The 25941-nt window shown below is 48.2% G+C and overlaps 1 protein-coding gene across 1 annotated transcript in view; it reads right to left on the reverse strand.

The window, feature by feature from the left end:
- The window catches only part of LOC110201735 (uncharacterized), a 41013-nt gene extending 16081 nt beyond the window's left edge, over positions 1-24932 (reverse strand). The window contains exons 1-2 of the mRNA XM_078151870.1: positions 24854-24932; positions 12783-13970 (exon numbers count right to left, since the gene is read on the reverse strand). Coding sequence (XP_078007996.1) covers positions 12783-13959 — 1177 coding nt within the window. The 5' untranslated portion in view covers positions 13960-13970; positions 24854-24932. The remainder of the gene's footprint in view (positions 1-12782; positions 13971-24853) is intronic.
- Positions 24933-25941: the final 1009 nt, after the last annotated feature.

Raw genomic sequence — 25941 nt, forward strand, 5'->3', positions numbered from 1 at the left:
ATGGGTAGACCCACAGTTAACAGCCTTGATCCCAATAACTGAGAAACTGTTGGGACTGCACTGGGAGAAGAGGGAAGGCTCATGATCATTGGGGCCTCCGGGGCTGGACAGGGGGGTGCTCTTGGGATTAGGGGGAGCCTCCCAGAGTGGGCTGGCCAGAAGCAGGAAGTCTTTGAGCGAGAGTGCTTAGCCCTCCTTGGAATTCTGATCCCTCCCTTTTCTTTGCCTGGAGCTGGGCTCCCTCTGCCTCCCCCAAGGTTGAGAATGGCTTCAGTTTAATGAGAGGTTGGAAGGCAGAGAACACAGCAACGTGGAGGTACCTATTGTAGATGATCTTCTCATGGAGCTGGACCATGAAAGGGAGAAGAAAAATCAGATTCTAATGGGAATGGAAGGATCAAGTAAGGGCTTTTAGAGGCTGGGGAACACATGAGTGTGTCTGTAGGCAGCAGCCAAGAGACAGGGAGAGATTCAAAGTGTATGAAAGCGTGGGGATGACAGAAGGGACAACCTGTAGGAGGAGGTGGGACTTGTACAGGTGGGTGAGTTTGCTTTGGAAAGGAGGAGAAGGGCCACCTCTTCATGTGAGACAGGGGTGAAGGAGGAGAGGGCATCTCGGTGATAGGAGATGAAGGGGAGAGGAGAGAGAGATCTCACCAAATGGCCTCAAAACATGAGGCAAGGTTCTCAGCTGAGAGGCAGTGGGAGGTCTGAGGAGGGACGAAAAGGTCATCCAGAAGAGCCACAGTGGAGGGGATAAGAGTTAATCAGGGAGGTGTGGAAGGACCTCAGCGGAGGAAGTGGATCTGGCTAGCCCAGCCTGTGTGATTTTTCTCCACCTCCATTCATGGGTAGGAGCCAAGGCAGAGGATGGTGGGAGTGAGCCAAACTTGGACTACTCTGTAGGTTCATAACAAATGTTGTTTTATGACTGTCTGTGCCTACAACCACTGCCTGAGATGAACGAATTGGGAACAGAGAATGGCACAAAGGTAGTGCTGCTCAGTGTTAATTCAGCTTCTCAGCTCATCCAGGCTGTAGGATTGTGGGGGTGGAAGGAGAGAACAAACGAAGGAGAGTCTAACTGGGGCTTGATGCCCAAGAGTCAGGGCAAGCCTGAGAACGTCTCACAGATCTGGGTGAGCTCGCATCCGCTTTCTCAGAGCAATGTCATATGTGACGCTGTAGCATTGATCCTTTTTTGTTTTTGTTTTTGTTTTTGCTTTTCAGCGAGGCAATCGGGGTTAAGTGACTTGTCCAGGATCACACAGCTAGTACGTGATCCTTCTTTTAAAAAGTTTAATTGATACTTAAAGAAATCCCTGGTTGTCATTTCTCACTGCCTCCTGGCCCTCCAGTGAACCCCCTTTGTAACACACTGACCACATCTGATGAGGTGTGGCTCACTTTGTGGTACGCTCCCTCTCCCAGCACTGGCATCGCTGAGTCAATGGGGATGAGCAAACAACTCCCTTTTCTAGCACTCCGATGCTTGCTCCTGGCTCAGTGATCTTCATTGACATATCTCTTTCCTCTAACAAAGCGAATGGTTCCTGCTCTTTGCCACTGTGGGGAAAAAAAATCCCCCTGAATACCCAAAAGAGAGACTGAGGCAGAGCTCCAAGCCAAAAAACTTTATCAAAGGGACCTGGCCCCCTTCAGTGAAGAGGACCTCAGACCCTCCTCAAGGTCTGAGGTGCACCCTCCTCCCAGGGTCTGATTTTTATAGGCTATTTACATATGTAGACAGTATTACAGAATCTCCATTAGTTGGCACATAATACACGGGTTAAGACAAGCAAAATAGTGTATCAACAGGGCTACAAACTGGACAAGGCAGGGAACGTTTCTGCTGCCCAGGTGGTCACAGGATGGATGAACTACTCCTAAAGCTTGACGCAAGCAGATGTCGCAGGCTCCAAGTGACATTTAAAGGGAAACTGGGGGACTTCCCTCGATCACACTCAGCTGAGTCACAGAGTTTGGGCAAAACAAGATCAGAAGTGCCCAGGTCAGTGGTCCCCATAGTCTTGTGATTGTGCAAATAAGCTCCATGGCTGGTAGCAAGCATTAAAGCTTGAGGCCTGTTTCAAGGCCCCTCTATTAGTATCTATCTTCCTATGTGACTTATACAAAATATGGGTTAACAATTGATCATAGTTAAAATAATTTCTAACAATCACTGTCCCTTTATAAAATCATAATAATCTGATTAATACTGATTAGAATTTGAGTCGGGGTCTTTAAGGAAATCAAATTTCTCATCCCTTTGTCCATGGCTTTTCTTAGGTTCTAGCCCAGTTTTACTTTCCAGAATAGAAGAACCAATTCACAGGTCCACCAACAGTGTATTGCCTAAAAGAATCGGAAATTGATGCCCATCAGTTGGGAAATGGCTGAACAAATCGTGGCATGTGAATGTCATGGAATATTATTGTTCCATAAGAAACACTGTTTCATAAGAAAGCAGGCAGACTTCAAAAGAATCTGGTAAGACTTGCATGAACTGATGCTGAGTGAAGTGAGAAGAACCAGAACATTGTACATAGTAGCAGCCATATTGTTCAATGACTAACTTTCATAGACTCTTTTCATCAATGCAAGGATCTAAGACAACTCCAAAAGACTCATGGTGCTTTGAAAATGCTATCCACAGCCAGAGGAAAAACCACAGAGTCCAAATGCAGATCAAAGCATACTATTTTCACTTGTTTTGTTTTTTCTTTCTCATGGTTTTCCCCTTTTGTTCTGATTCTTCTTTCACAACATGACTAATGTAGAAATACGATTAACATGATTGTACAAGTATAGCCTACATCAGATTTCTCGTTGTCTTGTGGAGGGGGAGGGGAGGAGGAGAGAGAGAGAGAGAGAGGGAGGGAGAAAAATGTGGAACTCAAAATCTTATAAAAGTGAATGTTGAAAACCAAAAAATCAAAATAAAATAAAAAGTCTTAAAAACAAAAACCAGTGTATTGCTTAGTTTTCCTGCAATCTCTCCAGTGTTTGCTGTTCCCACTTTTAATCACGTTGGTCAGTTTTCACAGTGAGACACAAAACCAAAGAGACGGTTCCGGTGACTGATCTTTTCCTATTAGTGATCTGCTCCAGGGAAAGGAGCGCGGCTTCCGGAGTCAGAAGAACCGAGTCCAGAGCCTGCCTCTGATACTTCACACCTGTGCGGCTTGGGCCAAGTCCCCACTTCCATTGGCCTCAGTTTAGGGACCTTCCCACTCTAAATCCACGCCTTAATGAGCCTACGAAGCCATACGAGAAAGGCACCTGACTCGTCCGAGGCAGAATCCAAACCCGACAGATGACGTCTGCCAGCCAGCCTGCTGGTTGGCAATATGGCACACATCGCATCAAGAGCCAGGACACTGCACAAGGCCTCTTCGTGAGTGAGGCCCGAGACCCCGAGTGCCGGGCTTCTGCAGAATCTGAGCAGGGAGCGGCTTCGTTTTGCTCCATAGGATGGTAGTGGGAGAAGAGAGGAGGGTGAGTGAGAGGCCCTTGGGAGCTGTGTGAGAAATGCCCGGGAGGGCCCTGGAGGAAGCTCAGGAGCTCAGGAGGTCCTTGCTGACCTCCTCACATCACTCTCCCCGCACCCCTGAGACAATGCGCTCCTCTAGGCTTCTGAGCAGCGCTTTTGGGGGATGTCCCTCAGATCAGACCAGAAAGGAAGAGGATGTGCAGCTGGATGGGCAGTGGCGGTCTGTCTGTCCAGAGAGCTGAGCCATACGGTCAGCTCACCGTGCCTGGTCCAAGGCTGGGCCCGGGAGGGACTGGCAGAGGAAGCTGAGCAAGGCTTTGAGGGACCCCAGCCTTCTCTGAGACAGAGGCCCACACCTCTTTCACCTCAATCTTCTGTTGATTCCAGGTGACCGTGCGTCAAGGGCTACCAGAGCCACTGAAGAATTCAAGTTGTAAGTCACCCTGGGCAAAGGAGGGCCCCACAGGGGCCACACATAGGCCTGGGCTTTTTAGAGGCAAGAGCCCCGGGGAAGGAGGGGGAGGAGCAGCCCAGGCCTGATCTGGCCACGAAGAGCCAAAAGAGGGTGGGCAGTGTGGTGGCTGGAGCCCTTTGGAGGATGTGGACGTGAACAAGAGCTGTGTGCTCGAGCACAGCTCATGCTGTCTGGAAGGCAGCCCTGGGGAACCCCAGGTCACCGGCACACTGGGACAAGGCTCCTGCTCCTATGGGCCTTCACAGCTTTTGCCTCAATCAACACCACTTATTAAGCACCAGCTAAGTGCCTGCCGCAACCAATCAACGAACAAGCATTGATGAACCTGCTGTGTGCTTGCCAGCCTCTGCTTCAATCAACCAATTAAGCATTTATTAAGTAACTGTTACGGGCTATACACAGTGCTGGGTACCTGGGCCCAAAGACCAAACAGGGCCCTCATGAAGCTTGTAAGTTGGGGTAGCTAGAGTGCACAGAACACCGTGCCTGGAGTCAGGAAGACCTGAGTTCAAAATTGGCCTCAGGCACTTGCTAGCTGTGCCTCTGGGCAAGTCACTGCACCCTGTTTGCCTCAGTTTCCTCATCTGTATCAGAGACGGAGATGGTAAACCACTGCAGTATCTTGGCCGAGGAAACCCCAAATGGGGGTACAAGGAGTCAGACACGCCTGAAAATGCAGGTAACAATGGTGCCTACCCCCCGGGGCTGTTGTGAGGACCAGATGAGATCTCCGAGGTGAGGCCACTTGGCACGCCTTCTTCATCAACACTGGCCATCGTTGCTGCACCGCTGTCATCTTCATGCTTACTGTCATCACCGGCTGGGAACGGAGATAAGCCAAGATCCGCATGAATATAGAGACTCCTGGCGAGGGAGCACCTGGCACCTCCAAGGACGGCCAGCCCTGGGAGGGGAGGAGCTCCCGGGGAGGCCTGAGATACAGACTCATTCCTGCCTCCCCTGCTTCTTAAGCGTGGCCAGTTCAGAGCACTGAGCCCCGTAGGATTCTCTCTGACTCCTGGGTGCCGTCCAGCTTTTGAGTTAGGGGACTTAGGGATTCAGAGTGGAAAGGCCTTGGAGAGCACCGAGCCCAATCTCCTCTTTTCTTAGATGAAGAAACTGAGGAAGCCCAGAGAGGCCTTGCCTAGGGCCACACAGCTCATAAGCCTCTGGGGTGGGATTCAAACCCAGGGCTTCCCTACTCTGAGTTTTAGTACATGACATGAAGTGCAGGGGTGATGGGGAGGAGATGGGAACAAGGCAAGGAAACCCCATTTCGGGAAGGCTCTCCCACTCACCAGCTAGGCTCTGGCCCTCAGGAACACTGTGGCCACCCCCACCTCTTCCACCCCCACCTCTTCTGGGCTCCTGCTCCTGGTGGCGGGAGGGGCAGAGTCCTCAGGAGATGGAGCCGGGAAGGAAAGAGAAGAGTGGGAAGGATTGGCCCCTCCCAGGCTCATGGGCCAGAAATCTCCTCCTGCCCCAACTCCGGGGCTGGCTCAACCCAAACAAACCTCTATTTAGGGCCTCCCTGCCTTCAAGGAAGAGTTCTGTCCTAGAGAAGATGGTACAGCCTAAGATGAACAACTGCATGGGAGGTTTAGGGTGGAGCTTTACTTACCCATCAGTGGCAGCATTCTCCCGCTGCAGTGGCCAGGGAGGGGGAAGGCAGGGCAGCCAGTGCCACAGCAAGAAGAGCTTGTGTAGGCACAGAGAAGCCCAAGGTCGGGGGAAACAGGATGGCATCAGAAGGCATGGGGAAGGAGCCTGGCCAAACCAGAGAGCCTCTGAGGCCCCTTCTGTCGGAGGAAAAACCTATACCCACTGTTGTCTCAGCACTTCTCTGCTTAGAAAAATGCCCGGACTGATGGAGTCCCCTCCTAACTTCAGGCCTGGTCATTCTCACATCACAGCTCGTGGGATTATTGAAGAAGGAAAATTTTACAGCACACTGAAACATGGTTGTAGAGCTGAGGGTAAGAGAGATGTGCGCTCCGTCAAATAGAACATCCATTAAACTTTCAGTGCCTCCTTGGCAAGTACTTTCCCTACATCGATTCATTTCTCTCTGACGCCTCTATTTGAGTCTCCTCGCTGGCACCCTACGGATTTTCTCAGACCCCCTTACTAGGACACGGCGAGGCTGTGCTAGCTGGCCAAGGTCGTGACACATCATCACAGCCCATCCCGGTGCCCATCCCCCTGTCTCTCCAGTGCAGCCAAGCTGCAGCATTTTGCTTGGGTCTCAACAGCCAGAGTGGTCAGAGCCTTTCAGAAACAAAACCTGCCTGGGACTCCAACCTGGAAATACCATTGTTGCAGAGCACTGACCAGTTGGTGCCAGGGAAAATGGGCCCTGCCCAGGCAGTGCCAGGGAAAACAGGCCTGACTGGCAGCTGCCAGGGAAAATGGGCCCTGACCAGGCAGTGCCAGGGAAAACAGGTCCCGACCTGCTGGTGCCAGGCCAGAAAACTGAGGAAGTGAGGGAGCAGGACAGGCCACCAGGACGCCACGTGGGGCGGTGGAGATGTGCAGCGCTTGGTGGAGCCTGAGGAAGAGCCCAGCATTCAGCTAGGGCCAGAGACCTAGGCTGTTGAACCATGAATGGCTCAGGGTGGGAGGAATCTGAAATCTAAAAGAAAAGAAGAAAGAGGAAAAAACAAGATATTTTGTCCAGTAGATCCCAGCAAACCAGGCATCCAAGAACAAGCTTCCAGGAGGGAGCCTCTCTCACCCAGGGATGGGGAAGCTGTGGCCCTCTAGGTCCTCAAGGGCAGCCCTTTGACTGAATCCAAACTTTACAGAACAAATCCCCTTAATAAAAATGTGTTCTCGCGGCAGCTAGGTGGCACAGTGGATAGAGCACTGGCCCTGAAGTCAGGGGGACCTGAGTTCAAATCCGGCCTCAGACCAAACACTTGACACTTACTAGCTGTGTGACCCTGGGCAAGTCACTTAACCCCAATTGCCTAAAAATAAAAACATAAAGGGCGTAAAAAAAAATGTGTTCTCTGAAGTATGGATTCAGTCAAAGGGCTGCCCTTGAGGACCTAGAGGGCCACATGTGACCTCGAGGCTGCAGGTTCCCCTCCTCTGCTCTAATAAGTTCCTGCAAATGCATAGAGGACTATAGGAATTCTCATGAGCGTAACAGGCCCCATTTCCCCTGGAACCCTCCTGTGCCCTTCTTACACGCCCCCTTAAGGCTCAGATCCCAAGAATGGTTCCTACTCAGGGGGCTAAGAATAATGGCCCTGGGTCTACACCCCTAACTCTAACTCACGAGTTCCCACCAGGCTGCCAGTCATTAACAATCACGCCAGTGCACTTGGCTCGTGGCAAAGGCCAAGATGGCACCCTAACACCAGTAGTTATATTCCCTCCATAAGCCTGGGCTGTCTCTCACGCACAAATCTAGATGCTACCAGTGTCTGAGTAATCTCACAGAGAGCAAGATGGTAGTGAGGCATGTGTGGGGGATACTGCAAGAGGCAAGTGACTCAGATCGGCTTCCCGGCCTACAGTCCATCCTCCAACAGCCGCCTAGGGTATGTCGTCTTTGCCAGAACTGCCCCTTGGGCTCACAGAACCTGTTCCCCTCCTAGCCGACCCTCGAGCTCCAGGACTAGCCTTTGTCTGGAGTGTGTCTCCACTCCCCACTGGATGCAGGGTCTCCTCATGACCCAGTGGCTCTGACGGAAGGCGGAAGTTGTTCGGGGCGGCAGCTGTGCTCTGATAGATTACATCCCCATGGAAACCAGCGCCGGAGGGGAAGGGAGTTAAAGGGAGTTAAAGGAGCCCATCCCCCTTCTCCTTCCCACCCCAGTTTTGCAGGCCTGTGGTTCTTCTTCTACAACTGCCTCCACATCTCCTTCTATTTAAAGCTCCTAGGTGTGGCTTTCTAGTTTGCTGAGCCACCTAATCAGAGGTGAATTCCGCATCGAGGGGCATCAGGGCCTAGACACACTTCTGGAAGTATCAGATTCTCCCTCACTCGGATTCCATCTGGGCCTGCTGTGATCATCCCAACTGAGGGGGAGAAAGGAGCCTCGGTCCTCTGGACCAACTCAAAGCTGAGGACAGCCTTCTCCCCCTGGCCCAGTCTGCCTAAAACAAGTACATCTTCTACTCTACCCATGAAACCCTAATGGGAACACGCACTGACATCTCTGGCCTTCAAACCACAGCATTCAGAGGAATCTCACCTACGGAAGTAATTGTCACAAAGAAAACCAGCCACAAATGGGGATTCCGGCACCGGGGAAGCCAGGCTTAGCACCAGTGGGAAGGAAATGCATTTGCCTAACCAGTCTGGAATCACCAGGGAAAAGCACGTATTGGCCACACCACGCGTGACTATCGCGACTCATCCGAAAGGTATGTTTTGTGGCTGCTCACGCCTCCTCTAACAGAGTGAGAGCTAGCACTTACCCAACACATTATGGTTCCAAAGCATTTTACAAATATCTCTTTGATTCTTAGAACAAGCTGGGAGGTAGGGGCTACTATTTCCCCTTTTTTACAAATGAGGAAACTGAGGCGAAGTGACTTATTTGCCCGGGTTCACTCAGCTAGTGTCACAAGGCTTGATCTGGGCTTATCTTCCTGCCTCACCACACCATCTAGCTCCCTCTTACAAAGGGACATTGTTGTCACTTAGGACTTTTCAATGGTCCGATTCTCCTAGTCATAGGTGGGGAGGGTCCTCTACAAGAATGGGGTTTCTGATAGGCTGAGCTCCACATGCAGGAAAGAAGATACCGGGCCAAGTGAATAGGACATAATGAGCTTTACTGCAGATTGTTCCGTAGAGGCAGCTTGGGTGGCACAATGCATAGAGTGCTATACTTGGAGTCAAAAGACCTGAGTTCAAATCTGTCTTCAGACACTTAACTAGCTTTGTGATCCTAGGCAGGGAATGTCATTTAACCTCTCAGTCTCAGTTTCCTCATTTGTAAAATGGAGATGACAGCACCCTCCTCACAAAGCTGTTGTAAGGGTTAGTGACACTATATATACATACTTACATACATACATATATATATGTGTGCATATATATATGTACATGTGTATATATATAATTTTTATAAAATACAGACTGACCTCATTCTGCAAACCTCCAAGTGATGTAAATGTGGGCTGTCACTGTTCTTGTTTTCCTTTGAAGCCAGCCGAGGTCTCTGGAAAGCTGAAAAGAGAGAAGCTCTTCCTAAGGTTTTGAGTGGGACCTCTGTTGGCTGGCTAGGCACTGCGGTGCCTTTGGGGGAGTGGATCAGGTGCTGGAGTCAGAGGCAAATCACATTTCCGACACTTTCTAGTTCTGTGACCCCGAAGCAAGGCTACGCCTATGCCTCCTCTTCTTCATTTATAAAAGGGGGCAGTTGGGCTGAAAGGTCTTTGAGATCCCTTAAAAATGGTGGAAGAGATGGCAGGCAGGGAGTGGATTGGGTCTTAGCACCGAGGGCAGCTCTAAGTCCCCCAGTCACCTGCCACAAGCAAGCAGCAGAGCCTGAAGTCTTGGACTGGCCGGTAGGTGGGGCAGTGAGGAGACACAAGGAACCACTTTACCTCCAGATACCATCTACAGGAGGGTGTGCATCAGCACATTGTTGCAGGCTACAAAGACCCCCTTTCTGAGATCCGTTACAGAGAGGACACCAGGTTCAGAGAGCCCCTTCTCCCAAGGACCTCTGGCTCTGACTTCCCAAGGTTCACCCCAGAGAGGAATTAGGCTGTCTCTCCTTCTCGGGTTTGGGTTGCCCTCAGTCCTAGTGAAACTCCAAGGAAATCTCTACAGCAAAGCTTAGGTAGAGTTTATGTCTAGAATCTCCGCACCCCCCCCCCAAAGGACTTCATGTACAAAACGGGGATGAGTTATAGGACAGCTTTTTATTTACTCCACCACAGAAAATGCTTCGGATAAAACAGATTAAAAGGCAAGCATTCACAAAATAACCACATTCACACTCCACTGAAAGGCAGATACAACGCTTTTGGACTGGTGGAACAGACATTGCCATTTCATCTCAGAATCACGTTATCTGAGCTACTCTATTGGCCAGCCAGGGCAGGGCTTCCTTAGTCACATTAGCTGCAGTATTCTCCTAGTGATGGGGAGGTGGAAGGCAGTGTTTGGGTTCCTTATGGGATAAATGGTACAACCGTGGGTAACTGCTTCCTTCTGAGCAGCTAGCACCATCAGAAACTTCACTTCCCGAACTCACGAGGGGTACTCTCAGAGCTGGAAACGTTTACTTCTCAGATTTGTTGACCACTGGTCTGTGCTCACAGAAAGCAGAAAGCAGAAGGCAGCCAAGGCCTCGGGCTTACACCCACAACACAATTTTACTCTCACGTGTATAGATGCCACGACTGCATTTACAAGCCAAGTATTATCAAAACAAGAGGGATCCTTTACTGAACTAAAGTACTCAGGCAAACCACAATATGGTAGGAAACAGATGGCACCATCTACTGTGGAGAACGGTAACTGACCACGGAGAGAGCAGCTGCTCAAAAATTCTGGTTTGGCTAAGAAGAATGACCTTTGCACCTGAAGACAGAACAAAGATTCACAGGGAGCTGACATCCAACAAAAGGAGACTGGAAGAGAACATCTAGTTGACCTTGATGAATTGAAGTGATTGGGCTCAGATAAACCACATCCATAAATACTGAGAGCACTGTGGATGTGATGTTGAGAGATCAAGGAGCCACTGAATTGGAGGACAAATGATATCCTAACTTTCAAAGGGTTCTGGGAAGAAAACAGATACAAACTATGAACCAGAGAGCTTGACTTCAGTTTCTCGGAAAATTCTAGAACAGACCATTAAAGACATAGTCAGCAGTGATTACAAAGAGCTCAAGAATACATCAGGAAAACATCAGGGCAGTGGGGTGGTGCAGTGGAGTCAGGAGGACCTGAGTTCAAATCCAGCCCCAGATGCATAACACTCACTAGCTGTGTGACCCTGGGCCAAGTCACTTAGCCCCACTGCCTAGCAAAAAAAAAAAAATACATCATGGCAGACTATCCTCATTTCCAATAGGTGGAGGGGGCAGAATAAACTAATAGATGACAATGTTGTAGATATAGTTTGCCTAGATTTTGGCAAGGCTTTTGATAAAATATTCCATAAAATTCTTATGAAAAATATAGAGGGATATTAATTACATGACAATACCATCGGATGGGTTAAGAATCGGTTGGATGAGTTGGACTTGAGTGGTTGTTAGTGGTTTAATGTTAACATGGTGAGAGGTCTTTAATGGAGTACCTCAAGGATGTGTGTTTGGCCCTGTGCTGGTCAACATTCTTATCAAAGACTCAGATAAAGGCAGAGATGGTTTGTTGATGATACCAACTTGGGAGGGATAGTTAATACAATACAGTGGATGACTGAGTCAGGATTCAAAAGGATCTTGGCAGGCTAGAGCACTGGATCTAATAAGATGAAATGCAATAGGAATCAATAGTAAATCTTGCACTTGGATACAAAAAGAGTAACTTCACAAGTATAAGATGGGGAGACACAGCAAGACGGCAGTTATGAAAAAATATTGGGAGTTTCAGTGAACTACAAACTCCTATGAATCAGTAGTGTGATATGAAGGCCTCAAAAGCTACCGCTATCTTGGGCTGCTTTAAGAGAGGCATAGCTTCCTGGAATGGCAGAAATGACAGCCCTACTGTACTCTGCCATAATTGGACCACATCTGGGTTACTGTGTTCAGAGTGCCACGTTTTATGAAGGAGAGTGTCCAGAGGAGGGAATGGTAAAGGGCTAGAGTCCATGTCCTAGGAAGATTAGCTCAAGGAAGTGGGTATTTGGCCTGGAGAAGAGAAGACTGGGGAAGGGGGAGGTATGATAGGGGTCTTCAAGTGCCTGAAGGGCTCTCATGTGAAGGAAAGATTAGATTTCTCTTTGATCTCAGAGAAAGGACCAGGAGTCATAGATGGAAGAGGCAAAGAAGCTAATTTTGGCTGATGTCAGAAAAAAAACTAGCTAAAAATTAAAGGTGTCCATAAGTGGGTTGAACTGTCATGAGAGGGAACGGGTCCCCACTCCTTGGCAGTTAAGTGGAAATTGGATGACTACTTATTGGCTATGTTAGAATAGATTCCATTGGTATATGGACTGCTTGGTTGATGAGGTCCCAAAGAACTCAGACATTCTGTGACACTGTTTTCCCTGGAGGGAAGCCCTCTCTCAAATATTCAATCCAATTCAAGCATTTATTAAGCACTTTATATCTTCCAAGCACTTGCTAGGTCCTGAGGATATAGACAAAAACAAGATGATTCCTGCCTTGTAAGCACTTCCTGCTTCTGGAGGAAAACAATATGTATGTGCTAAATAAGTCTCAAATATGGACAAAATACACACCAAATTTCTTGGGATGGGTAGGGGCCAATAAATGGGGAAACTGGGAAGTGGTTATGGAGTAAGATGGCACTTGAACCAAGCCTTGAAAGCAAGCAGGGATTACAAGAGAAATGAGGAGGGAAAGCATTACAAGTGGTGTAAATTGATGGAAATGGGAGATAGAATGTTACGTAGGAGGAGAATAAAGAACCCAGCTTGACTGGAAGTAAAGATGTTGACCAGATGTCTCTGGTGTTGACCAACTGTATGCTCCAGTATAAGGCCACCCCATACCATGACATCTCTATGGCTTTTCTCTGGTATCAAATAAATCCTCTGTATTCATAAGGGTTCTCTCCAGTGCGAATTGTCTAATGTTGAGTAAACTTTGACTTCAGACATTAATTACGTTCACAAACTTTCCTTCCACTATGAATTTTCCGATGTTCAGAAAGTCCTCTGTTCTGGCGGAAACACTTCCCACATTCATTACACTTATAAACTTTCTCTCCAGTATGAATGTTCTGATGATCAGTAAGTCCTGTCCTCTGGGAGAAGGCTTTACCACATTCACTGCATTTGTAAGGCTTCTCTCCAGTGTGAATTCTCTGGTGTCGAACGAGATCTGTTTTCTGACTGAAGGCTTTCCCACACTCATTACAGTCATAAGGTTTCTCTCCAGTGTGAATTTTATTATGTTCAGTAAGTCCTTTCCTCTGGGAGAAAGCTTTCCCACATTCATTGCATTTGTAAGGCTTCTCTCCAGTGTGAATTCTCTGGTGTCGAATAAAATCTGTCCTCTGACTAAAAGCTTTCCCACATTCATTACATACATAGGGTTTTTCTCCAGTGTGAATCTTCTGATGTTCAGTAAGCCCCTTCCTCTGGCGAAAGGCTTTGCCACATTCATTACATTCATAGGGTTTCTCTCCAGTGTGAATCTTCTGATGTTCAGTAAGCCCCTTCCTCTGGCGAAAGGTCTTCCCACACCCATCACATTCATAAGGTTTCTCTCCAGTATGAATTGTCTTATGCTGAGTAAGGTGTGAGCTCTGCCGGAAGGCCTTCCCACATTCCTGACACACATAAGGCTTCTCTCCAGTATGAATTGCTTGATGTTTAATAAGCTGTGATCTCCAGCAGAAGGCCTTCTCACATTCGTTACATTTATACTCTTTTGCTTTAGTACATATTCTCTGATTTTCAATAGGAGTTAAATTATACCTGAAGGATTTCCCACATTCGGTACACATAGAAAATATCTTCTTTGGGTACATTTTATTGCATTTTAACAAATGTGTATACAGTCTAAAGTTCTCTCTGTGTGTATCACATTTACAGAAATCCTTTTCAACAGATATTTTTTCTTGTGGCAAAATGACTGGTTGTAGACTGATACTACTATCGAGTTTATTATATTTATGACCACTGACATCACGGGAAGGTTTCTTTTGAGTGACTTTTACTTGCTGAGGAAATTCCTCATGATCTCTCTGCTGTTTCTGTATCCAGGAGTCATATTTCCAAGATTCCTCCAAGTTGGAAGCACAAAGACCATCTCTTGTGAGTCTCTTCTGGGATGACTGTTCTGGTGTTAGAATTGATACCTTGGTTTCAAACATACTTTCCCAACCTACAAGACAAAAAAAAATCTTGTAAATATCCCGATGCCCCATTATATAACAAAGTTCTGTCTTCTGTGTCCTCTCCACCAAGAAAACTGACTTTCTAAGTCCATTTTAGCAATGCGCATTCCCTCGATTTATTTTTCTTGCTTTGCTGCCATTGCCAGTATTTCTAATGGTAGATCAAGGAAGAGTGAAGATATGGTGCATCCTTGGCTTCTCTGCAGATCTTACTGGCAAATTGCCCAGTGTTTCTATATTACAAATAATATTAGCTCTCAATTGTAGATAAATGCTGTGGATTAAATTAAGCAAAGGTCTTTCAATTACTACGTGTTTTTTTAAAAGAATTTTTAACATTTGTGCTATGTCGTTAAAGGTTATATTTCTGATAAAATTCTATAGATTTTTGGTATTAATGTGATTAATTATTCTGGTTATATCAAGCTGAACCATCCTTGTAATCTGTGGCATAAATCCAATTCAGCCATAATAAAAAAAACGGCCTATGTAACATTTTAGTTCAACTGTTTTCATCAACATTCATTAGTTCTCTCCTGCAGCATTCTCTGCTCACATACCCCTTGCTTACTCATTCCACTCCCCTAATACTCCTGAGGGCGACACCATCTTCCCAGTTCCTTCCAGCCTAGTAGTCATCCTGGATTTCTCCACATCATTTACTAATCTGCTACCAAGGCCTACTGATTTCACCTTTGCAACATCTCCTCACCACTGTCCCAGCTCTCCTCTGACACCACCACCCACCCAAGGACAGGCCCTCATCATCTCATACTTGATTACTGCAAGAGCCTGCAGTTGGGTCTGCCTGCCTCAAGTCTTCCCCAATTCCAGTAAAGTAATTTTCCTAAAAGGAAAGTCTGACTATGTCTCCCCCTTATTCAATAAACTCCAGTGGCCCCAGGGTGTTGGTATTAGAGTTCAGGCTATTTTAAAGGTCTTTTTGGCCAGCGACTTTGAAACACCTGACTTGATGGAAGTAAGACCTGTCTGTGCCCTGGGATGTGCACTTAGCTCTCTTCCCCTTGGGGATGCAAAGCTAATCTCTGTGACCACAGAGCCCAACCCAACCTAGCTGGGAAGCATCTTGAGTGTCACAGGCAAAGCCTATGAGTCAAAGGGCCTGGAAGCAAGAAGACCCAAGTTCAAATCCGGCCTCAGACATTAGCTGGGAGACCCTGGGCAAGTCATTCAGTCTGTCTTTGGCTTTTCGTATACTTAGTGCTTAGCACAGTGCCTGGTTCATAGTAGATATTTATTAAACATTTACTGACTCTGTCTGCCTTAATTTCCTCAGTTGTAAAACAGGAATGATAATCGCATCTACCTCCCAGGATTGTTGTAAGAATCAAACATGGTCACATCTGTAAAGTGTTGAGCACAGTACAACATCACACCCTCAGGATGGCCCAGCCTTGCCACCACCACCTCTCTAGCCTGGAGCAGTGCTCTTTCTTACAAAGTTCCTGCTGTCCAGCCTAAACTGGACAAAGCTCCCTCTGCCCACGGCTCAGCATGGACTACAGCCATCATGTGCACTCAACAAATGTTTAGCTCCTCTTTCCTCCCCCCAGTCCCTTTGTCTTTAATGCCCATCCTACCTGGACCTCCCCCATGGTCCGGCGGCCTCACTGTGACCTCCCATCCTTCCCCTTCCTTTCCATCCCTGACAGCTCCCAGTAGCTGAAGGTTAAAATGGTGTCCTTTTCCTTCTCTCTCCCAACAACAGCAGAGGTCTGCATGGAATGCTTTCCAGTGCCAGGGTCCAACACGTACTCTCCAGGGGACAGCGGACAAAGCCAGCTCAGCCTGCCTGAGACATTCATAAAAATGCTTCTCCTCATTTGCTGACTCATAGAGTCGGGGATGTAACGGAGCAATGGGGATGGCAGCCACTCACATGACCGTCAGGCCTGGTATCAGCACCTGGTTAGGATCCCAAATGCAGGTATCCACTCTGCTGAACTCCAGTCCCGGACATATCTGGCCTGGCCCCAAACCTCCTGACATCAAAATTCCCTTTGGTTACTGTGCCCCCCCACCTTTCCAGCAGCCTGGGATGGCAGCCCAGGAGGGTCACTCTTCCCCTCAAAGTGTATGAGACACTAGAGATCTCAGGATCCCAGGCCTGGAGCCAGGAGGGCCTCGGACATCATCTGGCCCGGCCCCTTTCTCTGACAGGAGAGGATACTAAGGTGAAGTGCCTGGTCCAGGAGCACCAGGCAGCCAGAGCCTGGGCTCTCTCCACCTCCCCCCCCCCCCGCTCCGCCCTCAAATACATGAGAATGGTTAGTTATCAAGTGCTCCGAGTCTTCTCTATCTGAGAGAACCCCAATTTAGGATCAGGATGAGGAAAAGACAAAAGCAAAAGAGGCAGAATGAACAGGCGAACTTGGCCTCATACCCCAGAGCCACGAAGGTCACTCCAAGTGTCCCTGACTGATATTTCATCATGGAATAACAGGGATAATAACTACAAATGTCTGTAGATCACTAGGGGCACCACCATGCAGGGTCAGGAAGACCTCAGTTCAAAATCCAGCCTCAGACACCAGCTCTGTGACCTCGGGGAACTCACACCGTCTGCCTTGATTTCCTGAACTGTAAAATGGGAATCACAGTAACACCTGCTTCCCTGGGTTGTGAGGTTCAAATGAGATATTTACAAAGCACTAGGCACAATGCCCCTCACACAGTAACACTTAATAAATGTTTATTCCCTCTCCTTTCACCCCTGGAGTGTTACAGTTTACAAAATATCTTCCACAAAACACTGTGATGCAGTAACACCCGACAGTCCTACAGTTTAAGATTTACAATGTATTTTACAGACATGATCTCCTTTGAACACCACAACTGAGAGCAGAAGGGAGGTTCTTAATCTGGGAGCTAAAAATTTATCTTCATATTTTTTTTTCCAATCTCACAGGTATCCTTTGAAATCCTAATATTTTATTTTGTGATTTACAAACAAGCCTCCAAGAAGGGTCCATGGCAGGATGCCCAGCACAAAGCCCCGTTTTAGGAGTCAGAACTGACTGGACTGGTCTCCAGGGCCACAGTCCTAGAACCTATCTGAGGGAGGTCTGAACCGAGGCCTGCCAGGCCTCCCTGTTAGGGCGCCCGTCCTCTGGAAGAAGAGCTTCACTTATGAACAGATGCCAGGAGACATGAGGGAACAGCCACAAACCCACCAAAAAGGGAAGCTGAGAGCGCCGAGAACCACGTCAAGGAGCTTTGAGAAGGTACGTCCCCCTTCATTCCCCCCCAGAGGAACGTGACAGGGGCCCGAGGTGGAACAGTACAAGTCATGTCGGACTTTTGACATGTTCATCAGTTTAACTGAATTGTTTTTCTCTTCTTCCTCTTAAAAAACACTAAGGGATAGCCTTTCTGGAAAGAACGAGAGCAGTGTAAAAACAGAAGATATCAACCAAAAGCCCACCTATTTTTTAGAAGAAATAAGGGAGTGCTGGCCAGTATCAGGAGAGGCTTAGAAGGAAAAATGGCGGCTCACAGGGACCTCCAGGTGAGAGAATGAAGACCTCTCCCACAGGCTGAGCACAGAGGGTGCAACCAAACCAGGCCTTACTGAAGAAACCTGACTTCTGATGACCACACCCCATAGGATGGTGGGGAGAATCCAGGTGGGCCCCTCCTCAAGAGAAGCACCAAGGCGCGGAGTCAACAGTGTCTTCATAACAGGCCATCAGCTGCCTTCTTTGGGCGGGATCCAAGACGTCAGGGGCCTCCCAAGCTCAGTCATAGGAGGTGACCACTACTTACTGCTGCCAGGCAGCCACCAAGCATCTATTAAATGCTTACTGTGTGCCAGGTGCAAGGAAGACAAACCAAAACAGGAAGAAAGACCATCTTTGCCCCAAGGAGCCACCGTTCTCATGATGAGAGGGAGCTGAAAAGGAGGAGGGGGCTGGGGGGAGGGAAGACAAAGAAGGTACGTCAGGAGCCCGGGAGAGAAAGTCCTGCCGAAATGATTCAGTCAGGCTTGTTCCTGAGGAGGACTGTGACATCAGGAGCGTGGTGCCATTCAGTAAGGCAGCCACAAGAGGAATGAACCCCTCTTTGGCCTGGGGGGCCAGCCTGCCAGGACGTGAGGCTGCATGGGCAAGGGTACTTTGGACAGGAGAAGTCTAAAGACATTCCTAGCGATTCACATGGGCCCACAGGATGGTGCCAGGTGTCAAGAAAGCAGAGCCAAGAACAACAAAGTATTGGGTAACAAACCGAAAACCTGAGAAGGGTACGCCTGGATCCTGACCAGAGGCAAGGACTTCAGAAAGGCATAAAGATGGGTGGAGAAGAGAAAAAAAAATTCTCTACTGGCTGACAGTATGAAGGTTTACTTGAAAAACCCCAGGGAATCAGCAAAGATACTGACTGAAGCAACTAACAGCTTCCGCAGAGTTTCAGGCTACAAATAAAATCCTCAAACATCAAGAGCACTTCTACATTCTAATAACAATAAAACCCAAGGAGCAATAATAGAGGGAGAAATTCCACTCCAAATAACTATACAGCGCATCAAATATCTGGGGAATCACTCTACCAAAGCACACAAAAGAGCATATAGATTTAATTACACAGAGCTCCTTACAGAAATAAAGGACAACCCAAACAGCTGAAGGCACATCCAGGGCCCGTGCCTGGATGGTGCCAACGTCATAAAAACGACAATACTAGCCAAGTTAACTTATACTTTTCATGCTATATTAACCAAGTTATCAAAGGGATACTTATAGAACTTCATGAAATAATAACATTCATTTGGAACAGAAGATTCAGAATCAAGATGAAAAGAAGTTGGAACAAAGGGGGAACAGCATTTCCTGCCCTCAGACCGTATTGCAAGGCAGCCGTCACCGAAGGGATGGCAGTGCCAGATCACCTCACTTGTCTCCTGAGGAGCTTGTAGGCAGGTCACAAAGCAAGTCAGAACCAAACACGGAACCACTGAGCGGCTTCAGCCTGGGGAAGGAGGATGACAAGGCCGCACACTGTCACCTTGTTTGTACATCATTCAAAACACCAGGCTGGATGAATCCAAAGCTGGAATTAAGTTTGTTGGGAGAAATATCAACAATCTCAGATATGCAGATGACATCGCTCTGGTGGGCAGAAAGTGAAGAGGAATTCAGAAACCTCTTGAGGGTGAAAGAGGAGAGTGTAAAAGCTGGCTTGAAGCTTAATATAAAAAAAAAACTAGATCTTGGCAACTGGTGTCAACACTCCCTGGCAAATAGAGGGAGAAAGTAGAAGTGTTAGATTTTTCTATCCTTGGGCTCAAAGATCCCCAAAGATGGCCACTGAAGCCATGTAATTAAAAGACACTCCCCAGATGGAAAGTTATGACAAAAGTGGACAGCAGGGGCAGCTAGGTGGCACAGTAGATAGAGCTCCAGCCTTGGAATCAGGAGTACCTGAGTTCCAATCTAACCTCAGACACATAACATTTACTAGCTGTGTGACCCTGGGCAAGTCACTTAACCTCAACTGCCTCACCAAAAAGGAAAAAAAAAGTATACAGCAGACTGAAAAGCAGAGACATCACCTTGCTGACAAAGGTCTGTATAGTCAAAGCTATGGTTTTTCCCATAGTGATGTATGGCTGTGAGAGTTGGACTCTAAGGAAAACTGAGCACTGCAGAATGACAGTTTTGAATTGTAGTGCTAGGGAAGGCTTATGAGAGTTCCTTGGACAGCAAAGAGATCAAATCAGTCACTACTTAGAGAAATACATTCAGGCTTTTCACTGCAAGGTCAAATACTGAAGCTAAAGCTGAAATACTGTGGCCACATAATGAGAAGACAAGATTCACTGGAAATGATGCTGGGAAAGATTGAGGGCAGAAGGAGAAGGGGATGGCAGAGGATGACATAGGTGGAAAGCTATCTTGGAAACAATGAACTTGAACTTGGACTTTAAGAGACAGTGGAGGACAGAAGGACCTGGTGGGCTGTGGTCCATGGGGTCACGAAGAGTTGGACATAACTGAACAAGTCACCAAAATCATCTGGTATTGACTGAAAAAGCAACAGAATCACATAGGTCACCAGCCTGTCAGTGTAAAGTGGCCACATGTTCCACATCAGAGACAAGTTCAGGCAGAACACAGGGAGGTAGATCTCTTCCAAAGTCATCTGGGACTGTGTACTAGGTACTAGATACAATATGCAAGCACAGAAAAGAACCCCATCCTTCCTGAAGAAATTATTCCAGAGGTCAAAGAAGGAAAAGTAATGATCAAAGATGAGGTGAAAGAAGAAATAAAGGGGGGTCAGCTAGGTGGTGCAGTGGATAGAGCACCAGCCCTGAATTCAGGAGGACTTGAGTTCAAATTCAGCCTCAGACACATAACACTTACTAGCTGTGTGACCCCGGGCAGGTTACTTAACCCCACTGCCTAACAAAAGAAAAAGAAAAAAGTAAAGGAAGAAGTGGATGCATTTACATCTTCAGGAAATTTGGGGAGAGGAGCTGAAAAGTCAAGAGGCAAAGAAGAGGTCATTAGATTGTGGTTCTAGAGATGGCACAGACAAGAGGAAACACAAAGGAAGGCCTCAAGTGGAACTACATTCATCCCCTCTGATCCAAGAGCAGCCAAACACCAAAGAACTGGGGGCCGGCTGAGCCGGGAGAGCAAGCTGGGGCACTTCAGAGGGAGCCTCCATCGAATGGCCAGAGCATTGCTCTCGAACACCAAGCTCTGCTGAAAAGACCACAGAATGGCTGCTACAGCAAGAGAAGGAAACAGATGGACACAGCTGGGGCGCACTTGCCACCCTCTGCCTACCTGCCCCACCGGGAGCACCTCAAGGGCCAAATGATGGGCAGACCCTCACTTCTTGCTGACAGAAAAGCTAAGAACTGGATACTCTGCCTCATTCACTCGGACTGCACATAACTGGTGTAGTTTTTCCTTATTTAATTTTCTGTTTTTATTTTTGCTAGGCAATGGCGTTAAGTGACTTGCCCAGGGTCACACAGCTAGTGGACCTCCTGACGCCAGGGCCAGCGCTCTATCCAATGTGCCACCTACTTGCCCCTCATTATTTAATTTTTAAGAAAACTGTTTTACTAGTGTTTTATCTAGAAATAATCTAGCAGGAGTTTACTCATGCTGTATTCTTTCCAAGAAACGTGCTTTAGGATGACAATTATTTGAGATGTTTATTGTTCAGTTTCATGCTAGACTACACAGAAGTTGGAGCATTCTTATTCCTCATTCAGGAGGTTTTGTGTGAGGGCATCTTAGTCCACCGGACTGGTAAATGGACACAGCACGAATGCTCATGTGACATAAACCCTCATCTGACGGCTGAATAAAAAATACAACCCCATCCACCCACCCAAAATAGCCACATCAGTGCAAAAGGCCAGACAAAGGAGAATCTGAAACAATGGAATTCAGTAACATAAACCTAAGTTCCTTAGGAAAAATTCTCTATTTGCTAAAAACTGCTGGGAGAACTAGAAAGCAGTCTGGCTGAAACTGGGCTTAGGTCACCTCACACCACACTCCACTCAGAGAGGGGGAACCTGCGATGTGGCCCTCTAGGTCCTCAAGTTTGGCCCACATGTTACCTACTAGCTGTGTGACCCTGGGCAAGTCACTTCGCCCCACTGCCTCACCAAGATATTCACAGCCACAAGAAGAATGCTCCAAATTGTTAGTGCTATAAGAAATAAAAATCAAAACCATCCTGAAGTTTCACCTCATACCCTGCAATTGGTAAAACTGACAAAAAATGGTAACGATCAGTATTGGTTGGGAGGTGGTAAGAAGACAGGCAATAAAACAAAAGATAAAAGAATTTTCCAGAGGAAGAGAATCTGCTTTGATGGATGCTAAGGATGCAAATTAGGGGAGGTGAAGGGGGGAGGGCATTCCAGGCCCTGTGGACAATGCAGTGGCATGTAAGCAGAATGGACACGAGATCAGTTTTACTGGACCAGACCTGTGGAAAACAGACTGTGGAGGGCTTCACATTCTGGCTTGAGGACCTTGGGTTTCATCCTAGAGGACCCACTGAAAGTTTGTGAGTGTGTGTGTGTGTTGTGTGGTGGGGACACAGTCATCCTCCATGAGGAATGCCAGGCTGTCAGGGGACACAAGTGATTCCAGGTCTACCCACGGACTGACTCTCCTGTGTACCGAGAAGTTCCTATGTACTCAACACCTGGTTTAGTCAGCTTCATTTAGGTGAGGAAGCAAAGCTCCACTGACCATAATCAGATAAGCAAACTGCAGTTAATTCTGGTAGACAAGATTGTCCAACTTTCCAACCCCGATGCTTCTGCAGCTGAGAAGGGTCATGGTCAAGTCCACTTGCTGACCGAGTCCCTGAGAACCTGCCCAGAAACAACAAAAACAGAGATCTGGGCTCTGCCCTGGGGACACAGTCTACCATCCACCTTCAGCACGGTGGGACCACAGGGTGGCGCAGGCGCAGGCTCATGCCGGCACATCCAGGAGGAATCACCTGCCTGACCCATGTCCCTGAGTGCTTGGGTTCTTGCCTCACCCGTGGCTTCAATGTGGCCTCTATGCCAAGGATGGAGACACTGAAGCATGGAGGCCAAGGCTAGGCAAGAGAGTATGAGGGTCTGAACCAAGCATGGTTAGCAAAGAAGAAATGGGATAGAGGCAGAAAAAACAAGACTTGGGAATGGATTTGTTATCGGGTGGGGCCTGGGCCAGATCAAAGAGTCTGGGAAAACTCTGAGCTTGTGAACCGGGGTTCCTGGAAAGAGGGGGATTGTCCTCTGCAGAACGGGCTGGTTACGGGGGAAAAGAGAGTGTAGCTCCCTTTGGTTTTAAATCTTCTTTCTCTCATGAACGTGACAAACTTCAACAAACACAAACATTTCCACATGCAAAGAGAGGAGAAAGAGAGCACTGCAGAGGAAGCTGTGAAAGCCTGTGATGCACCGCTCGGCTCTCCGCAGTGTATATTAAAGGTGATATGACAACACCAGCGCTGACCTCCCCGTCCGCCAGGGTGCACTGGCTCCAGAGGGCTGACTGGGACACATCCAGGGCGAGTGCATTAGGTCACAGAAATCAGCAACTGCTACAAATGAGGCCCTGATTGAGCATTCTGATTGCTGGCACTTCAGTGAGGAGCCAAGTAAACCATGCAGAGCGAGCAGCCCTGCTGTGCGCTCTCCTGAACTCCCTCCTGCTCTTCTGTATTTCTTCCAGGGTCATTGATGCTCTTTTCTTTCTTTTGGTGACATCTCCCCAGCCCTCGGGGGTCCCACCTTTCTGACAGCGTCTGTACATTCTCCCACCTCGCTGACCTGGGGACTGTGCAGAGCCACTAAGGTCCCCTGGAGTCATGGCAGGCACGTCACCAAGTCTTCCCAAGGCGTTCCCTTCACATTCTGGTGCTGGCTGTGAGCACTGCTCCTCGGTTCTGAACCTCACTCTGCATCAGGTCAGACAAGCTTTGCAGATTTCCCTTACATCACCCTTCTACTCCCTGTGATGCATGAACCATCATCTTTGCAGGTGTTCTCCAATCGGCGGGCACCTTTGTTTCCACTTCCTTGTTTTCTATGCTGCTCGTTTCCTGTTTTTGCCTCAAAGACGTTACCCAGCTTTGGTAACCAAAGGGTCAGCGTCACCTTGCCCAACTGGAATGGAGGCTCCCAGAGGAGCCTTTGTTCATCCCTTCATTCAGTGGTAGGAGCTGTCCGGCAATACCCTCTGGGAGGGCCAGGAAGTGGTCCAAAGTTCTGGTTTTCAAATACATTATTCCCAATGCAAAGGAAAAGTGACTCAACTGTCCTACTCTTGGACCCAGTGACTCCAACATGGAGCACGGACACCCAGGAAGTCAAAGGCAGATCCAAAGTTCCAATATGTACCACCACATGCTTACCCCACATCCTTGCGGTAGCAAAACACTAGAAACCAAGGTGGGGACCATTCATCAAGGAATGGTCAAAGCTCAGCCTAATGGGGAAGACAACAGGTAAGCGACTGTGTACAAACCAGCTATACACAGGAAAAGGCAGGAGTTGAGTCCTTAAACGTGACTGGCATCAGTAATAGAGATAGCTTACGCTCCACACACCCAAATTGTCATCTTCCCCCAAACACCTCCCCCTTCCAGCCTTGACTCCTCCTAACTGAAGGCACCACCACCTTCCCCATCTCCTGCGTTTGGAACCTCAGCACATCCCAGGACTCCTTGTCTCCCCCAGCCCCCACATCCAGTCACTTGCTGTTTCTACCTCTGACATCCTTCACATCTGACTCCACAATCCGGCTGAACTGGCCCTCCTCCCACATAACACTCCATCCCTCTACTCTGGCTGGTCCACATGCCTGGAATGAATTTCCTCCTTACCGCTGCCTCAGAAAATTCCTCTCCTATAAAATGAAACTCAAGCACCATTTTCTTCATGAAGCCTTTCCTAATCCCCTAATGGCTGCTGCCCTCTCTCCCAAATTACCGGTTTGTATAGATTTGTATTTCTTCACACTAGATGCTGTCTGTATTTTCACATGTCCTTCTCTTCTTTCCCATGTGAAAGCAGGGTTATTAAAAGGAGGAAATGTTTTGTTCTTTGCGCCTGTATTCTCAGGTGTGCCTAGCACACAGTAGGTGCTTCAACTTGCTGACTGATTGAAACTGAATAAATGGCAGCTAAGAATGAACTAAATGCAAGCAAAGATAGAAGAGAGCGCTCCCTGCTCTCCTGAGGCCTGACAAACAGGGCACAGAGGCCTGCAAAATCACCCGGCGCACACCTCTCCCCAAGTCTGCAGGCCCGGAGGAGCCGCTCCCAGTCAGACCCCAGCAACACTAGCTCACACACTGCTGGTGGCGCCTCACTCACCCACACGGTGGCTGCTCCCTGGGACATCTCCCTCTGGCACCCATGGTGCTTCACCTGCTCCAGCCGGGCGATCACCTCCGGTGTGGAAACTGCAAGTCCTGTTCATGGGAAATGGGAAAGAGCCCCACAGGTAGCTCACAATCAGTCCCACCTGCCTCTCTGCTGGACACCATGGCCCTGTACCAAAGGCCCAGAGGGCGCCGGGAGGATGATGGTGAGGACAAGGCCCATCAACTCTGAAGGAGACACTGAACTGGGTTACTCAGAAGTATGGGAAAATGTGCCACAGAACGGATTTGGGTTCAGAAAAGAAATGAGCACATGGGACAAACAGAGGAAAATTGTCACTACTCCAGGTGATGCCTTGTGGACAGGGAGCAGCTCTGGGGCAGTGCCCCAGGGTGAACAGGATGCCAGCAGAGCACCATGACCAGAAAATGCCATCCAGTGTCTCCGCCCTGCAGCCCTCAGGCTACAGGACTGTGCACAGCTCACTAGCTCTCTGTCCTCGAGGCAAATCATCCCCTTTACAATGAGGCCTTCAAGGCCCCTTCCAGTTACAAATCTATGAGCCTGTGTTTCTCTCCAGTGACCAACCTCTTATTTCTCTGGGCCAAATAACCATTACTTGGTGCTCAAGAGTCTCACTGAGCTTTACCTTTAAGGAGAGGTGGCAAGGACAGAACGTGGGTCCCAAGGGAGCCTCCTTACCCAGGCAGACCAGGTTCCAATAGTTCTCCAGCATGACCTCCCGGTAAAGCTCCTTCTGGTCAGGGCCCAGGAGTCCCCACTCCTCCTGGGTGAAGTCCACGGCCACATCCCTGAAGGTCACTGACTCCTGAAAGGACATAAACAGTTGTGCTTACCCAAGGATTATTCCCACGATGGAGGTGGGAGGAAAGGGAAACTGGCAGGGGTTATGGGAGTGATTCTCACCCAATCCACGCATCCAAGAAAGCCAAGTCTGACACTGGACAAGTTCCTAAGGTGTGCCTAGCATTGTAGTAAGCACCAGGGCCACAAAGACACATAGTGTCTGCCCTCAAGGAGATCACCTTGGGGCAGCCCGCATATAAACCACTACGTAC

Source organism: Phascolarctos cinereus, unplaced genomic scaffold (assembly GCF_003287225.1).
Source record: "Phascolarctos cinereus isolate Bilbo 61053 unplaced genomic scaffold, phaCin_HiC Scaffold_4;HRSCAF=312, whole genome shotgun sequence".
NCBI classification, from domain to species: Eukaryota; Metazoa; Chordata; class Mammalia; order Diprotodontia; family Phascolarctidae; genus Phascolarctos; species Phascolarctos cinereus.